This window comes from Vicugna pacos, chromosome 16 (genome assembly GCF_048564905.1).
Source record: "Vicugna pacos chromosome 16, VicPac4, whole genome shotgun sequence".
NCBI classification, from domain to species: domain Eukaryota; kingdom Metazoa; phylum Chordata; class Mammalia; order Artiodactyla; family Camelidae; genus Vicugna; species Vicugna pacos.
Genome location: NC_133002.1, coordinates 63,104,454 through 63,123,572, shown reverse-complemented (window position 1 = coordinate 63,123,572; position 19,119 = coordinate 63,104,454). Strand labels below are relative to the sequence as shown.

General features: G+C 54.9%; 1 protein-coding gene across 13 annotated transcripts in view; it reads left to right on the top strand.

Annotated features, from left to right (window-relative positions):
* Positions 1–19,119, top strand: part of B3GNTL1 (UDP-GlcNAc:betaGal beta-1,3-N-acetylglucosaminyltransferase like 1) — an 82,428-nt gene that overhangs the window by 31,733 nt on the left and 31,576 nt on the right. For all 13 annotated transcript variants that reach the window (XR_012059920.1, XR_012059919.1, XR_012059914.1 and 10 more), the window contains one exon: positions 7,051–7,146. Coding sequence is in view for 2 of the 13 variants with exons in the window: in XM_072939953.1 (XP_072796054.1) it covers positions 7,051–7,146 (96 nt within the window). In the remaining 11 variants the exon portion in view is untranslated. The remainder of the gene's footprint in view (positions 1–7,050; positions 7,147–19,119) is intronic.

Genomic DNA, 19,119 nt, shown 5'->3' with positions numbered 1-19,119 from the left:
TTTGCAGCTGCTGGTTGGTGGCCTTGTCAGTTGTATCACACAGTTCATTTGGAAAGAATGAAGTGAATGCTCAGTATATGCTCTCCTTGATCATTATTTCTTTGAGGCCATTCGCAAGGAAGCTGTTTGATTATGAGGGTTACAGCTTCCATAAACCGTGCAGCTGCGAATTCTCTGCAGAACGGCTGGGACGTTTCCCGTCGGGTGTCACTGGGTGGCTCCCAGAAGGGCACTTCTTCACCCACTTACTGAGCATCTGGGGGCAGAGCCCCGCTCTGGGCAGAGTTGGGGGGGGTGGTCAGGGAAGTGCTGTGTTTGGTCTGGGCCCTCCCTGCGGGCTCTCCTGCACAGGGCAGAGCTGGGAATATGTGGGTGCGGTGTCAGGAATCAGAGGCCATGAGGATGAAGGTAGGAAGGAGGCAGGCAGCACCTTACGGAGTGCGGGGTGACCCAGAGCTTTTCCAGTACTCGTGAGCGGGTCCCCCCATGGCCTTGGGACAGATGACCCTTGTAGGCTGATGGCAGGACGTCCCTGTGTCCCTGATGTGAGTCTCCATGGGGCTCGGGATGGGTGCTCAGGGACCTGGCCTTCCTCAGAGTCAGCAGCAGGGAGGCAGGAGCCGTGGACCCATCTCCCTCTTCAGGCGAAGCCAGGGCCGGGTCTCACCCCTGCCCGCTCCCCCTCATCCCTGGTCCAGCCCTGTGGGTGTGGCTGCTGCAGCCTCTGTCCACGAGCTAGCGGCCAGAATGCGTCAGGCTGACTGGTGTGCGCCCTGGGAGGCATGGGCCCTGAGGAGAGGATGCAGCGCTCCCGCGGTGGGAGGTTGGGAAGGGCTTGGTCCTCACTGCAACTCGGAGCCATGATGGCTGAGGGAGGGGGCGCAGATGGGGGGCCTTGCTCACATACACAAGCCTGGAGCCCAGCAGCCTGGCCCCCCGTCTGCCTCCACCTGCAGCCCCAGGGCCGGTGTGCAGATGGGGTGTGAGGGCCTCTGTGGCTGCAGCAGCACTGACAAGGCCTCGGGGGATGCTCAGGGCAGGCACAGGGCTTTGGGATACTTGATATTTGGGAGGGGTCAGGCAGGATTAGTGAGAGTGACTGGGGTCCACTGGGACCCTGCTGGAGACGGACAGGGTCCGCAGTAGTGCCCTAAGCGGGGTGCCCCACAGGGTTGGGAAGAGGAGGCAGTGGGGGCAGCTAACCCGCTGCAGTCCCGAGAAGTCTGACAGGTTAGAAATCACAGTGTCGGAGAGCTGGTGTCCATCCACGTGTGCCCCACGTTGATGTGACCGTCACTCGTGGACGCACTGTTCTGCATGTTTGGGTTTCCTGGAGTGTGGCCTCCGCACCCTGGCCACACCTGACTCTGCTGGTCACAGGAGCTAGAAGTGTGTTTGGCCGCGTTTCCTAGTGGGGCTGTTGCCCAGGTGCCTAGAGGGATCTGTGAGTGAAGTCCTCTTTCAGACAGATTTCTGATGACGGGAGCATCTGAGAGGATGAAATGAGGAAAACAGGTCGTCTAATGAGATGTTAAACATTGCTTCCTTTCCTAAATGTACCCCCTTCCTAGAGCGTTTGAAGAACTGGATCCATAAGACAATTAGCAGTTCTTAACGAGACACAGTTTTTATTTACATTTTGCATTTTAGTAATCTTCGGTGTTCCTAAGTACCAGCTAGGGACGAATTTCGTAAGCATAGTGGATTGGTAAGACTGTATGCCTGCATCTCTCTCTTCTCCCCCGTTTTCGTCTCCAGACCCTGGTTCTGAAAGGTCTTCTGGGATAGCCCTCCGGGGACACTGCGAGGGCGGGCCCTTCCGCCGCCGTCCTCACGCCCCGACCTCTGCTCGTGCTGAGCCGAGGCAGCCGCTCCGCAGGGCCTTGCAGGTGGGCGCTGACCCGGCAGCGTCCCCGCCTGCCCGCCGCTCCCCTCGCCTGTTTGTTTATCTTTAAGCTACTGTATCTGGGGGGGCTGACTCGGGCCATTTCTTGTTTGTTCCGTGGAGCGCTGGGATTGCACCCAGGGCCTCGTGCGTGCTGAGCACTCGCGCTGCCCTGAGCCGCGCCCTCCTCCCTTCTCGGTGTGTTCCGTCTTCTGTCGTGTTGACTTTGCTGCTTGTTGCTGCCTGCCGTCTGCGTTCCACGTGGCTGGGTTCTCCTCTTCCAGCTTCGTTTTGCCTCAAGCCTCTTTCCTGCCTTTTGGTTTGGCTTGGTTTTGCGATTCCGTTCTGTCTGTGCTGCTGACTTGTCAGCGACCCGTGTCTGTTTTGTTCTTTCTCAGAGGTTGGCCGAGGGTCTGCAGCGGGCAGTCTGCCCTCGCAGCCTCCGGTGCCCAAGTGGGACCATCTCACGTGCAGAGAAGGAAGGTTACAGGACCACCTCCCGTCACACTGTTCACGCTGTGAACCCTGCAGTGTGGTGTTTTCTGGCTTATACTAAAGTCACGTACCCTGTAAGGATGCTACACGTGGCACACTGCCTTCTGCTTTTACACACCTATTCACCGTCACTGCCACCAGCCGTTGCCTGGTTGGTACCTGTCAGGTTTCCTTCTGCCTGGAGAGCTTCCTCCATCTTCTTTGTAGCCTCAGTCTTCTCGTGACGAATTATGTTGGCTTTTGTTTTCCGGAAAAGCCTTCGTTTGCTTCAGTTTGTGAAGCTGTGGTAGCTGGCTGCCAGATTCTAGGCTGAGGCTGTCCTTAGTCTACAGACGTCTCTCCGTTGTCTGGCCTCCGCAGCCCCGCAAGAAGCCCTCTGCACCCTTGTCCGCGTCTCTCCGTGGGATCCGTGCTTCTCTCTGACTGCTTGTAAGGTCTTCTCGCTAGGACTGGTTTTCGGCAGTTTGATTCTGATGTCAGGCATGGGTTTTGCTTGGCTTTTTTAAGGTTTGCTCTGCTTGGCCATCGCGTGGGATCTGTGGTTTTGCAGTCCTCAGCAAATTCGGAAATTTTGTGACCGTCGTTTCTTCCAGTGTGTTTTCCGCTTCCCGCTCGCGCCTCCCCTCGCGTGGCAGTTCCGTGTGTCAGACCACCCCCTGCTCTCCACAGGGCGCTGATGGCCCTTGTTTTCCCTGTGTGTCTCATTTCGGGTGTGTCTGTTGCTGTGTCCTCAAGTTCATGACTTGCTTCTTTGGTGTCTAGTCTGCGGAGGAAGCAGTCTAGTGTACTTCTCATTCAGACGTTGCATCCTTCTTCTCCGAACTTCCGCTCTCGTTCGCCTTTGCCTGTGCCTTGTGCTCACATTTCCCTCTGCCTGTCTGAGCGCGTGGATGGTTTATAACAGCAGCTGTTCTGAACGCCCTTGTTTGCTGCCTTCCACCGTCGCGGCCATTTCTGTGTCTGCTTCTGCTGGTTACAGGTCATCTTTTCATGCTTCTTTAACACCTCGCAGCTTCGGGGGGAGGGGACAGCTCAGTGGTAGGGTGGGTGCTTCGCAGGCACCAGGTCCTGGGTTCAGTCCCCAGGACCTCCATTAAATAAACAAACAAACAAACAGACCTAAGTATCTCCCCCCAATTTTTCTGAATTTACAGAAAGCAGAAACCTAGTGACTTCTGACTGACTGTCCGACCTTGTGATTTTCACAGTGAGTGCTGAGATGTGTCGTTTTCTTTTAGAAAGTATTTTGCTGTGTTCTGCGGTTGGGTTACTGATCTTCAAGGACCGATTTTAAGCTTTATGAAGCAGAACCAGGTGGTCCAAGACCACTTCTGCTTTACTGCTGGGGTGACACTACCTCAGGATGTCACCTGATGCCCCACGTGCTACGGGCTCTTTCCACTCTGACCAGGGGCCATGAGCCGCTCTCAGACTTGTACCAACTCCCCTTGCATCCTTTTGCTGGCTCTTCCCCTTGTGACTTCCTCTCCTGCCTGTGCAGATGGGTCCTTCACAGACGACTCGGGGCCCTGCTGTGACGCACCCACCATCTGCCTCCACCCTGCCTGCTGCCTGTCCTCCCGCACCTGCCTGCCCGTCCGCCCCCAGCGGGGCTGCTGCCTGTCCTCGCGCACCCGTCCGCTCGCCCGTCCGCTCCCAGGGGGGCCGCTGGGCTCTGCCTGCCTTCCTGCTCCCGAAGCTGTGGCTGCAGAGAGCTCAGGCGGAGCTGATGACGCTGCAGCCTCGCTTTGCCTGTTTCCGTTCTGTTAGGGGTCCTGATGTTGAGTGAGAACAGTGACTCCATGGGTTTTGTTTGCTTTGCTACTTGTTGAAGGCAGGAGGCAGTCTGCTGGGCGGCAAGCCGGCATCAGAGCAGTGGAGCCTTGGACTGGGTGGTGCCCAGCTGTCGTTGGAGCCTCGCCTCATGCTTTCTGCCCTTTGTCTTGACTGTTTTTGATTATTTGTCCATATTTTTCCAGATAACCAGCTAGCTCCAAAAGAAGATTTAATGGCAAATAAGTTGGGGTTTTACTTCATGGGTCATTTAAGGGTTTGTGATATTGAATCTTCTAATCCAGGAACTTGAAAACTGTTTCCATTTGCTGGATTCCGCTTTTGCCTCTTTTTAGGTGTCTTCATGTAGTTCTGCACATTTCTCATAAGTTTGTGCCAATAAATTCTGCTTTACTTTCTCCTTTCATAAAGCGTGTTGTCCTCATCATCGCTGTGTTGCCCACATGTCTGTGTGGATGGCGTTATGTCTGCACGTTAACCTTACATCCTGCTGTCTCGCTGACCCTTGCGTGTATGCATTTTCCCATTGGTTCCCTTAAGTTCTCTAAACATGGAATCGTTCCATCTGCACACCGCGGTGGCTGTTTCTCTGCCCACCCAGCTCTTAGGCCTCTTGTTGTTTATTTGTCTGGGGGCTGAAGGCAGAGGGGACCCGCGCTTTTCCAGCTCCTCCACCGACCAGGGAGGGGGCTCCTGTGGACCCCCTGCCAGGGCTCTAGCCTTTGTCCCGCATCCCTTTGAGGCCTGCACTTGCGGGGTCAGAAACAGCCTGGTTCTCCTCACCTCTGCTCTTTCCCTCAGGGGCGGAGGTTAAACCTCTTTATCTTCATGGGGGGATACTTTTGAAACAGAGGGTTTCTACCTCACAGCTTCGACTCACATTTTCCCTTTTTTTCCTCAAAGTCTTTTCTGTTGAGCAACCAAATGCAAGCCAGTTTCAACACGACAAGGAAACAGACACAACTGATGGTTGAAATGATACACCTTGGTCAGATCAGGTGTGGGACCTTGTTCTGTGCAAGGGATTCGTTCAAGTTCTAATTTACAGCTGTTTTCAGAGTGTGTTTTTAGGTGAGAAAGGAAAGGTTCACGAACGGAATTCAGCAGTATGTAAGACGGATACACACCATGGCCGCGTGTTTTCATCCCAGTCGGAAAATGGACGAAAGACGTGAACGAGGTTTCACTGGGAGGTCAGACAGGCGGGAAGTAAGCCCCTGGAAACAGATCCAGCATCACAGCCGTCGGGGGTGGGAAGAGCTGCACCTCACGCCTGCCAGAGAGGCCGGACTAAAGCACAGGGACAGCTGGCCCCACGCGCGGCTGAGGTGGCGGAAGTGGCCCTGTCGCTGAAGAGCGGCGGCAGTTTCTCGGAAAATTAAAGGTGCCCCTGCCGTGCGACCCGCAGTCGCACTCCTGGGCGTTTATCAGAGAGACAGAGGCTGACGTTCACACAACCCCCGTGTGCGCCTTTGCCGCAGACAAACAGTAACAGCCCCAAACTGGAAATGGCCCAGGTGCCCGTAGAGGGTTAAGCCGTGGAGTCTCTTTCAGACAAAAAAGGGACAGGGAATTGTGGGGTAGAAAAAAGCCAATCACAGAAGGCTGCACACTGTGATTGTGTTTATTCAACTTTCTTGAAACTTTATTCAACTTTCTGTGCTGAAGTGACAGGTTCGCACTGGCAGTTGGAGTGGGGGTGTGGCTGTCAGGGAAGCACCTGGAGCCCCTGACCCCGCTATCTTACCGTTGGAGGACACTGTGTAAGGGTCCCTGCGCTCTCTCTGTATTATTTCTTAACATTACATGTGAGTCTACCCTTTCTCAAAAAAAGTTGAATTAAAAAAATGCAACAATGAAAAAATTCAAGCAAGCAAACCATCTCAAAACTCTTCATTAGCATAACTGCACAACATAAGTTAGTCGGCGCATTGTGATACTGGACTTGGTAGCACAAGATTTAAGAAGCCCAGGTACCCTGGGGTCATGGGGTGACCTGATGATGTCTCAGTAGGGAGCCAGGAGCTGGACGGAGGCCTGCTGACACTGTCACCAAGGGGAGAAAGCACGGCCGTGGGAGGGGACACTGGCGTTGTCCCCGTCCCCAAGTGGCCAGCCTGTGAGAGCCTCACCAAGGGGCAGGCTCGCTGCTACCTGCCAACACCCCAGCGGCCCTCCCCTGGCCAGAAAGGGGGACAGAGGGCCCCTCCTGCTGCCACGAGGGTTCCTCCCCACAGAAATGAGTGTCAGGACCCTGATGTCTGCAGCCTCTCCAAACCCGCCTCACTGACCCCAGAGGCCAGGATCTCTACCTCTGAGTGCATGCCTCAGCAGAAGGCACAGGGGCTTCGCTGGGTTTGAGGCGCTGTCGGACAGGGCTGCTGTGGGTCAGCATGCGCAGGCCGGGTGTGCGGACAGTGTGTGGCTTGCAAACAAATGGTGGTCTTGTGAGTAGCCAAGAGGAGGCAGGACCGGGCAGGACTGGGGAAGGAGGTGGTGAGAAGTAGTCAGGCGTGTTATGGGGGGAGGGATTTAGACGGCAGACAGCAAGGATGCCTTCCTAGGTGGAGGTACCTCCTGAGGTGGGGGCTCCTCCTTCCTGGGTAGGGGCACATCCTTCCGGGGGGCTTCTCCTTCTGGGGTGGGGGGACCTCCTTCCAGGGTGGGGGCGCCTGTCAGGTGCTGTCGTCATGGGGGCTGCTACAACAGCCTGGACAGAGGGAGGCGGCGCCAGAGGGTGGGGGCTGAGCTCCAGGCTGCAGCTCTGATTTGTTTAGAGGCAGAAGGGAGAGGATTATCGAGAAATAGGATTTTTCAGACTTGCCGCCCCGGAAGCTGCACTAACTTTAAGTTCTGTTTGTCATTGCTTCTCACAGATCATAGGCTGCCAGGTGAGGAGGGAGCCCCCTAGCTCCACCGAACGGTACACACGTTGGATCAACCAGCTGGCGTCCGACCAGCTGCTCATCCAGGTGCGTCTGCCCGTCTGGGGTCGGCCACAGCCTCCCCAAGAGCGAATCTGCCTCCTGCCAGCCTCCTGCGTGCCAGGCAGGGTCCTGGGAGGAGCTCCCTGGAGAAGGGGACGCATTTCAGAGGAGCCTGGGAGGGGGCTGGAGCCAGAGGGCAGGCTTGGGGGCCGGGGCAAGGCCAAGCTGCTGGGTTTGGGGTGGGGGTGTCCAGAAAGGCCTGCATTTCTGGTGGGGCAGGGCCATCCCCAAGTAGGGCAGCTGGAGGGGGCCGGGCCTGGGAAAGTGAGCTGAGCTGCAGGCGGGCAGGGCCCGGGGGCTGGGCGTGGCAGAGGCAGGAACCAGACTGAAAAGTACCTGAGGGGCAGGCAGCCCGGGGGAGGAGGCCAGGAAGAGACGGGTGTTAATGAGGTGTTAGGGCAGCAACTCAACTTTCTCTGTTCCTCTGCCTTTAACAACATGCTCTCCCTCAGTGTGTCCGTAGCCACTTAAAGCTCCAGCAAATCACCCCAAAACAGAGACCAAAACAGCCTTCAGCAATTGGGAGGGCGGGGTCTGCAGGGTGGGCCAGGTCTGTTCCAGTTGCTTCTTGGCAGGGTCCTGGTGGCCCCACCAGAGACACTCCAGTCCTGCTGGATGGGCCGGTCCCAAGACCCCCGACCAGTGGTGGAGAGACGTGCTCTTCAGGACAGGGGGCCGTGTCAGAGGGGGAGGAGTGGGGAGCAGCCCCCCAGAGCCCAGCCAGGAAGTGGCTGTAAAAGGGCCGGAAATGCGCTCCCCGGTGAGGCACAGGGCTCTGGTTCTCATACCAGGGTGTCCCACGTTGTGATGTCCTGTGATCCTGCTGTGTCATGAAATGCTTTTTTCTTAACTCTGGATTTTGAAAACTGAAACCCTGGTATAATGGAGTGACTCATGATGATAATAAGCTTCTGAAACTAGAGCTGCTTGTGATCAAATGCTGTGTTCGCAGAAGACCCCTGACAGTTCAGTAATGCAGGCGGACGCGACCCTCTGTGGGGTTGTTTCCCAGGCTTCTCTGGATAATCCAGATTATTTACCCTTTGCTCCAGTTTGGGGTTGGCCAGGTGCTGGAGCCACTACCGGTTGTTTGTGTGATTAAGCTTGCTTTTTAGTTCTGCTCCATTCGTGCTGGTCCACACACACACAAAATGCTTTTGTATTTGGATGTATTTTTCATGTTTTGAGATGAATATTCCACTAATAGTCTTTTGTAGGTAAGAGTGGTGCACGGACAGGTGAGGGTTGTGTGCTAACAGGTAAGGGTGGTGCACTGGGTGATGTACTAATAGGCAAGGATGGTGTGCTAATGGGTGAGGGTGGTGAAGAGCCCCTCGGCGCTCTGTCGCCTTCCTGCTGCTCCTACCGCCATGAGAGCAGAAGAAGGACCTGCAGGGGTGGCTGGCGTGGCCTTGCTCGCACCTCACGCTGCGGGAGGTGCGGAGCCAGCAGGGTCTGGCGGTGGTGGTGGGAGCTCTCGGGGTTGATATGGACCGTCACGTGGTTCGGGGCAGCTTGTGGCCGCTGGGTCGGGCTGTGGCGGTACTGCTCCCTCCTGTCTGCGCTGGGCGGCCCGGGGCCACCGACAGAGCCGCCCTGGGCCTCTGGCGGTTCGGAGCTGGGGGGAGGAAGTCCCTCCTCGCTGGGTGTAGGGAGGCGTAGCATGAGTCCACTGAGCCTCAGGTCTCTGAGCAGGACGGAGTCTTCTCCACTCAGGGTCAGGAAGGTGCCGAAGGCCGCAGTGTGGCTTCAGGCCGTCACCATCAGGATGAGGATCGAGACGCTCGCTGGGTCCTGGGCCCGCACCTGCCTTTCACCTCTCAGCTGGCATCTGACTCTTAAGTGTACAAACCATTGCTGGCACGTGGAGCACATGCACCGGGCTGTAACTCCTCCCGCCATCCCAGCCCTGGCCCTTCCCTCCGGGGGATGTGCCCCTCTTTACAGACGCTCTCCCAGGTCCCTCACTGGTGATTTTGATCAGAGAATCAGGGCTGCCTTGGTGGAGAGCTGTGGGATCTTTCATGTCCTAACTGGGAAATTAAAACGTCCTGTCCAGTGTGAAAGCTCTGGCCTCCGGTGAGCCCCAGGGCCCCTGCTCACGGCCTCAGATGCGCAGCTCTGCACCCACGAGGCTCTCTGGAAACGCTCACCCCAGTCGCTGGATGCGAGGGTGGGTGCGTGAGTGTGGAGGCGGCCGTGTGGGGGAAACTGCTGAGTCGGCTTCTGCCGTGTGCTGGATTTTCTGGGAGAGCATGAGTCATGTGGAAACTATGTGACTAAACCCTGAGGATGTAATTTAAATGCAGCACGTTTCTCCCAGAAATATGAGTTCTGAGCTAGGGGCGGACTCAGCTATTACGCGTCACAGGAACAATTAGGGCAGAGTCCTCCTGAACAGGGTTTCTCTTTTTGGTTAGGGGAATCAGTCCAAAGTTTCTCAGAATAAACTGAAAGAAGGTATTTCTCGTTTAAGCCATTTCTCAGCTGTGACGGTGCACAGGTCACACCGCCTTGCGGGGGCTTGGTTCTTAGTCTAACCTGAGTCAGGTTTGCGAGGTGAGAGCTGCTTGATTTGGCTTGGTGTTTGTGTGTCCACTTCACTGCCTGATCAGATACTCACCAGGGGCAGAGTTAAATCGGAGTCCATAAAATGGACACTTCTGCTTCCCAGGAACCCAGAGGTGGAAAGCTGTCTGCACAAACGGCCTGGGGCCTGTGCCAGCCTGAAAACGCACCTGTGTTAGGCAGCGCCTACTTTCACCTTCAGGGGCCTGCACCTCCTGAGTCCTGACGGGGGGCAAGGGGAGGCAAAGCCAGACCGTGCCCCTGCCTCTGAGGCTGCCCCTGGGGGATCCCGGCAGCTCACATGGGTGGCTGGGCCCTTGCCGTGGCAGCACGCGAAGCTCTGGCTGCCTGGAGTAGGTGCCCAGGTTCACAGCGGAAGGAAGACAGCAGGCGTGGGTGTGAGGCACACCCCTCACCCCAGCCCCACCTGGTCTTGTCCTCCACGCCTGCTCCTCGCTGTCCTTGCACCTCTCTCAGGGGTCCATGCTTCCTTGGGGTCTCCGCCTACTCGGGTGGCCAGAACAGATACAAAAGACAGTCCTGGAGGCTGGAAGTTGGAGATCAAGGTGCCAGCAGGTTGGTTCCCCCGAGGGCCCTCTCCGTGGCATGCAGATGGCCGAGTCCTCCCTGTGTCCTCACATGGCGCTTCCTCTCTCTGCTCACTCACTGCTGGTGACTCTTTTCTCCTCTTGTAAGGACACCAGTCCTGTTGGGTCTGGGCCCCCCTTATGACATCATTTAATCTTAATTACCTCCTTAAAGGCCTCATCTCCAAATACAGTCACATGGTGGAGGAGGAGGGGTTAGGGCCACGACATGGACTTGGAGGGGCACAGTTCAGCCCATAGCAGTTGGACCCCCTCCTCAGCTCCTCTGCAGCCCCTGGTGGTTCCCCTGGTCTATGCCCCGACCCCGTGCGTCCCACAGGGCTATCACCCAGCTTTCACGTCCCTGCAGCATCTGAACAGCTTGGCATGAATGTAAATGACACAGATTTACTGCCCACCTACCAGCACTGATGCACAGACTCTCAGTTTATCCAGCCTGTCAAGGAGTCTAGACAAGCAGAACTTCTAGAAATTTAAAGTTCGCCTCCATAAGGCCAGGCTCTTTACTTAAATCAGTGCTCCCCAAAGTGTAATCATAGAAATAGCTCAAGAACTTGAAAACAGATATCTGACTCCCTCCCAGAAGTTCTGATGTCGCGGTTTGGGAATGTGTGTTGTTTTGTTTTTTAATTAATTGATTGATTGATTTATAATTGAGTTTTAGTTAGATTACAATGTTGTGTCAGTTTCCAGTGTAGAGCACAACTTTCAGTCATACGTGAATATACGTATATTCATCATCACATTCTTTTTCCCCGTGAACTATCTTGTATATACTTCCCTGTGCTCTGTGGTATAATCTTGTTTATCTATTCCATATATACCTGTCAGTATCCACCAATCTCGAACTCCCAGTCTGTCCCTTCCCACCCCGTCTTCCCCCTGGCAACCGCAAGCTTGTATTCTATGTCTGTGAGTCTGTTTCTTTTTTATATTTAAGTTCATTTGTCTTCTTTTTTTTTTTAATTTAGATTCCACATATGAGCGATCTCATATGGTATTTTTCTTTCTCTTTCTGGCTTACTTCACTTAGAATGACATTCTCCAGGAACATCAGTGTTGCTGCAAATGGCATTAGGTTGTCTATTTTTATGGCTGAGTAGTATCCCATTGTATAAATATACCACAATGTCTTTATCCAGTCATCTGTCAATGGACATTTAGGCTGCTTCCATGTCTTGGCTGTTGTAAATAGTGCTGCTGTGAACATTGGGGTGCATGTATCTTTTGAACTAGGGCTCCTTCTGGATATATGCCCAGGAGCGGGATTCCTGGGTCATATGGTAAGTCTATTCCTAGTCTTTTGAGGAATCTCCATACTGTTTTCCAAAACACCTGCACCAACCTGCACTCCCACCAGCAGTGTAGGAGGGTTCCCTTTTCTCCACAGCCTCTCCAGCATTTGTCGTTTGTGGACTTTTGAATGATGGCCATTCTGGCTGGTGTGAGGTGATACCTCAGTGTGGTTTTGAATGTGCATTTTTAACCACTGGCTCTACTCTAGAGGCCAGGCTGCTGCTGTCTGCTCAGAAACCTGTTTCCCCGCAGGTCATAGGGTCATTTTACAAAGTCTGCCTGGGGGGGAGTTTTGTATTTTGGAGTAATTTCAGACTCATAGACGTTGCGGAACTGGTGGAGTTCCTAGCACCTTTCCCTGGCCCCCTTTCACAACAGCTTGTAACCACAGTGTGGCTTTCACACCAAAGAGGCCTGTCGGCACGGCCCTGCTGGGGTGTATGCACCCTGGGGGGCTCTGCAGTCAGAATACAGGACTGTCCTTCCCCTAGAGACTGCGACTGCCGTCGCATTGCACGTGTCCTGACCTGACAGTGGCAGCTTGTCCCCGCCCTCCCTAGGGCCCGTCACTGGGACAGTTGCAGAAATGGATCAGAAGCCTGTGTGGCCTTTCCCTCCAGCCTGGACCTACCCAAGTTGCACAAGCAACAGTTCCTTCCCTTCCCAGTGGCTCGTCACTCATCGCTGTGGGACAGATCCCTCTTGGGGCCCCTGTGGGCACTGCCATGACCCTCACACATGCCTCACGCCCCTGGGGTGCACGGCAGGTCTGGGGATGTGCGTCCCTGAGTCCGGGAGACGCTCATAGGCCCCTCGTCAGCACTTGGTGGGCCAGGTTTTTCATTCTTGCGGATCCAGTAGTGGGGGCATGGTATGGCGGGTTCACTGTCTGCACGTTCCCCTAATGACAGCTTCTCGTGTGCTTATCCGTGAAGCGGCTGTTCAGAACCTCTGCCCATTTTCTCATGAGATGGTCTGTTTTCTCACTGTTGAGTTTGAGTTTCCTTTTGGACAGAAGCCCTTCATTGGGTGTGTGGTTTGCTCATAATCTGTTTTCTCATAATCTGTGGCTTTTCTTTCATCTACTTAACAGAGTCACAGAGCAGAAGTTTCTAATTTCAATGAAATCCAACTGATTGATTTTTAAACAGATTGTGCTTTGCGTATCAGCATCTAAAGAGGCTTAACCTAACCCTGGGTTGCAAAGATTTTCTCCTAAAGATGTGGTTTTACATTGTACATTTAGAGCTGTGATTCATTTTAAGTTGATTTTTGCATAAGGAGCGAGGTTTAGATCAAGGCTTTCTTTTTTTTTTCTTTTGCTTACAAATATCCAAATGTTTCCACACCATTTTTGTCGAGAATAGACTTTGCCAAAAATTGGTCGGCCACGCCTGCATGAGTCTCATCCCGGACTCGACTCTGCTCTGCCAACGTGTGTCACTTGGTGGCCATATGGTCGTGTCTGCTGTAGCTGCAAAGGAGGTTTGACATCAGTTCGTGTGATTCCTCCAACTTCATCCTTCGTTTTCAAATTGTTTTTGCCATTCTGGTTCCCTTGCCTTTTCCTCTGTATATTTTCTCAAGCATTGCGCAGTCCTTCAGTTCTGCGCAGACACTGACCAGGTGTCTTGCAGCGTCAGGGTCCCTGGTTAAGGGCTGGGCCCCCAGGGCTACCCCTCTTCAGGCCCAGTTGCAAGTCCTGGTCGTCACCTGTGCTTCTGACCCAATGGATCTCAGCTGGGGCCCCGCCACCATCCTCTGGTCAGTTAATTTGCTCAGACTGCTCACAGAGCTCAGCGAAGGGCTCGCTTGCAGGTGCCAGTGTGCTGCGACGGATTCAAGAGAGAATTTGGTGACAGCAAGCCGGGTGCGCAGGTGCACAGAAGGGTCCCCAGAGAATAAGCAGACCCCCCCCCCTCCCCTGCACTGCGCGGACTAGGGCTGCCCCCCACCGTGACCTTCGGGAGCAGTGGACCGTCATTCCTGCTGTCCAGTCTCTGGCTGCTCTGCCCTGGTCTACCCTCCTGGGTTCACACTGAGAAACCTCCTTCCCGCTTGACGCACCTCCGTCAGCACAGTGAGACCCTGGAGTGGAGGGAGTGCGCTAGCCCAGAATAATAACACAAAGTTTGTCAGAACCGAAGATGAGGGCGCCAGATTCAAAGGGCCCTGGGTTTCCAGCCCAGGGGTGAGAGAAGACCCCCACGGTCAAGAGAGGACAGCAGGAACACCCGTGGTGTCGAATTTCCCAGCAGCCGCAGGGGGTCTGTGAGACCCTGGGACAGATTTCAGAGTCTCACAGAAACGGTTTTGAATGTTGAGCTCTATGCCTGCCCAAAGCGTCAGTCCTGTGACGCTACCGCAAGGACTCCTTTGTGTGAGGATTCAAACTACTTCCCTCCTACGGAAGCTTTCTCAGAAATTTACTGGAAGACACATCGTAAAATTAGGAAGCAAACTGAGGGGGAGGACGTTTCAGGACCTGGGAGCAGGTCTCCTACCGGGGAGGGGGCCAAGGGACGCCAGGGGCGTGGGGAGGGGTAGCGTCTGTGGGAAGAGAAGTGCTTCACCCAGCAGCACGCACCTGCTTTTCTTAGACGGTGGAAATGCCAGGTGGGGAGCAAGGGAAACCACGGAACGGCCGGTGTCCAAGGGGTGTGACAGGAGCCGTGTGACACGTCACCCAGAAGCTATGATGACCAAGAAGCGAAAGGCGCCAGGAGTGGAGACGAGGGAGCCCTGGGCGGGAACCTCTGGACGTGGAAAGGTGGAGAAACGCTGAAGCAGCTGAAGTACCAGAGGTTCACATGTTTATGCCGATCGTTACCTGGGATGTCCCTCTGCCTCCTCCCCCGACTGCACACTCGTCCCCTGGTCTCTGTGTCCGGGGCCGCCGGCTTGCCCTGGGTACCGAGGCTAGACCTGGTGGGTGGCCACAGGGTCCTGTCCTGTCCACACAAGTGTTTGTCTTCCCTGGTTACTCTGGTCACCCCTCCCCTAACGAGAGCGGCCCGACTACCTCCCCTGTATTTGCTGTTACACATAACAATTTCTTTAAAAAAATAGAACAAAGAAAACTTTTTAAAAATGGAAACATTTCAAGTATACAGAAGTACAGAGAATACATCACACGTCCCACCCTGCTGCAGTGCGTGCCTGTGGGGGTCCCGCTCACCACCGGTCCCGTGCTCACCTGGGCCTCGCGTCCTGCCTTGTTGGACAGTGAGCCCAGGACCCTCTTAGGTTCTGCTATTCGAACATCCAGGGCGCCCTGCCTGGTCCTCAATCACGCAGGACCTGCAGGCCGTCGGGGCAGCTGAAGCTTCTCCACGGCCAAATGTTTGCTTTTGGCATCACTTTGCTCAGTTTACACCCCAGGCGGTCACCTCCTTGGCCAGCAGCCCCATTCCGGTGCGTCGGTCTCAGTCAGCAGCACCACCTCCCTGCTTCCTGCCCACCTTTGGCCACCCCTCCCCAAACGCAGCTGAGAAAAGTGCGACCTGGGTGATGGGCGGCTTGGGGATGCCACATGGTCCCCTCAGTTGACAAGGATGTGGGAGAAACCGGAGAGTGAATAGGATGGTCTTGAGCAGCTGAGAGCCAGGGTGGGGAGGCGGGTGTCCCCTGGGGACAGCTGGGTGGAGGCGAGAGGGCAGCTTGCCCTGCGAGGTCAGAGCTGCGGGCGGTGCTTGGTTGGAGGGGCACAGAGGCGGGAGGCCCCAGAAGGCTCTCAGGAGGTGGAGGGCTCAGGCCACGATGCAGGTCAGCGGCAGCTCCATGAAGAAAGCGCTGGTGTCTTGCTGCCGAGTCCGTGCTGGAGTAGATGCCCCGACTGGTCGCTGCCCTGGAGGCGCCGCTTTCTCAGCCACATTACCTCTCCAGCTCAGTTTCACTGTTGGTAAAATGTGAGGGTTTAACAGACGCCCAGACTCTGAGGCCGACCATCTGTAACCCACACACGTTTGAAGACATTAGCAAAACTCTGCAGGTAGCTTTCAGCCGATTTAGAGGACGGGGCGTGCAGTGGGTTTGTGGTCACAGGGGTCCTCTCCTCCCATGCGCCCCGGACCCGACCCCGCATCTGCTCAGTAGTAGCTGCTGTGGAAGGACCTGGCCATCCAAGCCATGTCACCACAGCCAGGGTGTCAGAGGTCACCCGGTCCTACCCTGGGAACGGCGGCCCACACACTTGTCTCACTGTGTCTGCCCTTCACCACTCAGTGCTTCTTACCCACTTCCAGCCACTACGTTCATGAAAGTTAGAAAGTGCCTGTTTTGAAACAGATTAACCTGTACTGTTTTTCTTCATTTTCTCATTTGAAAGGAGAGTGTATCCTAAGGGGGCATCTGAGCTGTAGATCCATGTAAATTAGCAACTTTTACCACCACATTAGAAAGTGCTTGCTTACCAGCTTTCTCTAAAACATACTGCTGAGAAAGGAAGTTTTATTACTGCCTGCATCTTTATTAAATCCAGCAGCCACAGGTTTTGGGTTTCACATCAAAGTTTATTCTTGTTGCCATGTGAGTGTTAAAATGTCAGAACACTGGAAAATTTGTTATCTGTCTAAAGATAGTCTTCCAACAAATTAGAATTAGAAGTAAGGATAATAAACCACAGGAATCTGGAAATGAGTCATGTAAACTTTGCTCTTTTTCTCCAAGAATTCACAACACTTCCTGGTAAGATATAGCTAATGAGGCCTGTAAATTTCATTAAATGCTTCATTTTCTCTCATTAAGTCATGGGCTGCTTCTTTGTAAATACAAGCGGAGCTCATTTTGGTCTATAACTCTTGCACCAGAAGCGTTTGGAAGCATCCTTCCTATCCATACACGTTTTCCAGGTGCCTCGGGAGGGTGGACCCCACAGGACAGAGCATGGCCAGGCGCTTATGGAATTCCAGTTGGTTCTGTGTGGCAAAGTAAGGGGAGAGCCCAAAAACCAACTCCCTGGTCCCCGGAGAGCATGGACCTGGGCCTCGCCTGGAATCCCTCTCTTTTTAACAATGTTCTGATGATTCACTTGGTGACACATCAGAACCAGAAGAGGGCGTGACAACCTGCGAGCAAAAGAGGAGAAAAAAATTGATGAAAAGGGGGGGCGTCTCCAGGGAGAGGGGCTTCCAGAGTGTTGGCTGGCGGCTGGCGGCTGGCAGGCTGTGTTCCCGGCTGTGTTGGGGCGGTGGCGGGCAGACACCGCGGGTCCCTCCCTCCCTCCCGGCGGCCCATTGCGCCCTCTGCCGCCTGCCTTGCCGACATCTACCCAAACATGTACCAGCGCGGAGCACAGCAGTGAAAGCCTTTGCTGTGCACCTGCCTGCCTTGGGGTCGGGGAGCTGGCAGTTTCTGTGCCTCGTTAATCATTGCCCCTGCTGCGGTGGGTGGGGCAGAGGGGAGACGTGGGCTTCTTCCAGGTTTCAGTTACCAGAGAAGCAGTTTTTGTGTCAATTGAAGGCCATGCCCCTGCTCGCGGTTACATTGGGCGAGGGTGGGGAGCACACTGGCTCAAGGGCCAGGTCTGCTCTGCTGCCCGCTTTTGTAAATAAAGTTTATTGGCACAATGTCGCACTGTCTGCCGATACCTGGGACACAGGCCCTGCTCACGAGTCACAGGGACGTGAGGTTTGTTAGCAGTGGTGGCAGCGCCGTGCATCTCTGGGGCACTGGGCATCTCTGTCCCCACTTCTGCGGGGCAGGGGCTCTGGTGAAAGGTGGCTTCACCGTGGCCTGCCGCATGCTCTCCCTGGGGGCACCGTGTGGCTGAAGGGGCCCCCAAGTGTGTGGTGCCCAGAGCGGCTGACCCTTTCTCCTTGCCCGGATGTGCAAAACCCCATGTATTTCTGCTTTCCAATAACTAGCTTTGTGGGGGGGGTTGTTAAATATTTTACTACTTAAATAGGTATTTCTTTGAAAGAAAAAATGTTTAATGATTTAGAGAAATAGTTTAAATGGAAAGAATCGTGACTTACTAAAAGCTGTGTCTTCTGGGCGTTCTCTTACTTTAGGAAAGGATTTTTTATCTGGTTTTTCTTGTTTGTTTGTAATTCTGTCTTCAGTTGTTTTTTAAAATCTCCAGACCTGGGGAGTTCATCATAAAAAGTGCTTGTTTCAGAACTGCATCCGATTTCTCTGGGCCTTGATTGGAGAAGGACAGGAGGTGGTGGGAGCTGGGGGGCCTCCTGTTGCACCCCGCCCCCCGCCCTGAGCATGAGTGGGTCCTGAGTCCCCTGCACGGTGGCTGCATCCACACAGGGATGCTGGCTCGGAGTCAGAATGACCAAGGGCTAGCAGACCTGGGTGAGCAGGTCTGGGGCCCTTTCTCTCGGAGCCAAAATGTCCCCAAATGTGTTCAGGGACCTTCAGGGTGAGTTCTTTGTTGGAGAAGATGCCAGTTCATGGGAAAGAGGTGAGAGTGAGGAGCCGTGAGTGCAGCCCCAGGAAACAGGGAGCTCATCATGCCCCCACCCCATGCTCAGTCAGGCATGAAGGCCTTGAGATGCCCAGGGAGTGGTGGGTGGGACGGGAGGGGCTCTCTCAGTTCTTTTTAGTGAGAAAAACATTACGAAATGCTTTGGGAACTGTTGTGTCTTGTTCAGCTGGGATTTGGGGGGCGGGACGGCAGGATGGGGAAGGTGTGATGTGTGCAGTGAGAAGCGTCTGGCAGGTTGCAGCCCTGAGAATGATAGGTGTTCTGCTCCTGGAGATTATGTCTAATCCAAAATGATTCCGCGAAGTTGGGTACTAAGGAAATCTCCGCATCTCCAAGGGCCGCCCAGCAAAGCCCGCTCTGACTGAGGCTTTGTTGCACATTCAGAAAAAACCTCCCATTTCCCCTCCTCCCTCCCCCAAAGGGAAGGTAAAAAGATGAATTTGGAGATCAAAGCACACAGCAGAGCAGGTCTTACTGCAGGAGTGGGAGCAGGGGTCCCAGAGGAGAGGCTCCCCCCTTCTTCTCAGCAAGTGCGCAGAGTGGTGGGAAGTCTCAGACGGGGGTCCCGGGGCAGGACCACCAGGACTGCAGGGAGGCAGCGGGGGTGGCCTGCTTCTAACTGCCCAGCCCAGCTTGTCCTGAAGGCTGGGGGGAGGACCCAGACGTGGGCCAAGGCTGTGGGGGCAGGTGCAGTGGCCCAGCCAGGGCGCTTGATCTGAGGGCAGATGGAGGAGAGGGGCCGGCCAGGAGAGGGGGGCATGGGGCTGCCCTCCTCGATCCCGTGACGGGAAGGTCCAGGTCATGCGGTCAAGCAGTGTTGCCCCCTGATTATTCCAGATGCCTCATGGTATTGATGGTGTAGCCCCCACATCCCTGAGGCCGGTGCTGTGATGAGGAAACAGTAGAAGTTTAGGGGGTTGTCTGGGACTCGGAGTGGAGCCCACTGTCCAGGTCCTGTGCTGGGGTGACCTCCTCCCTCAAGCCCACCATGTCCAGGGCAGACTCATCGTCTTTGACACCTGCTGCCCTCCGTGGCCCCAGCCCAGGGTA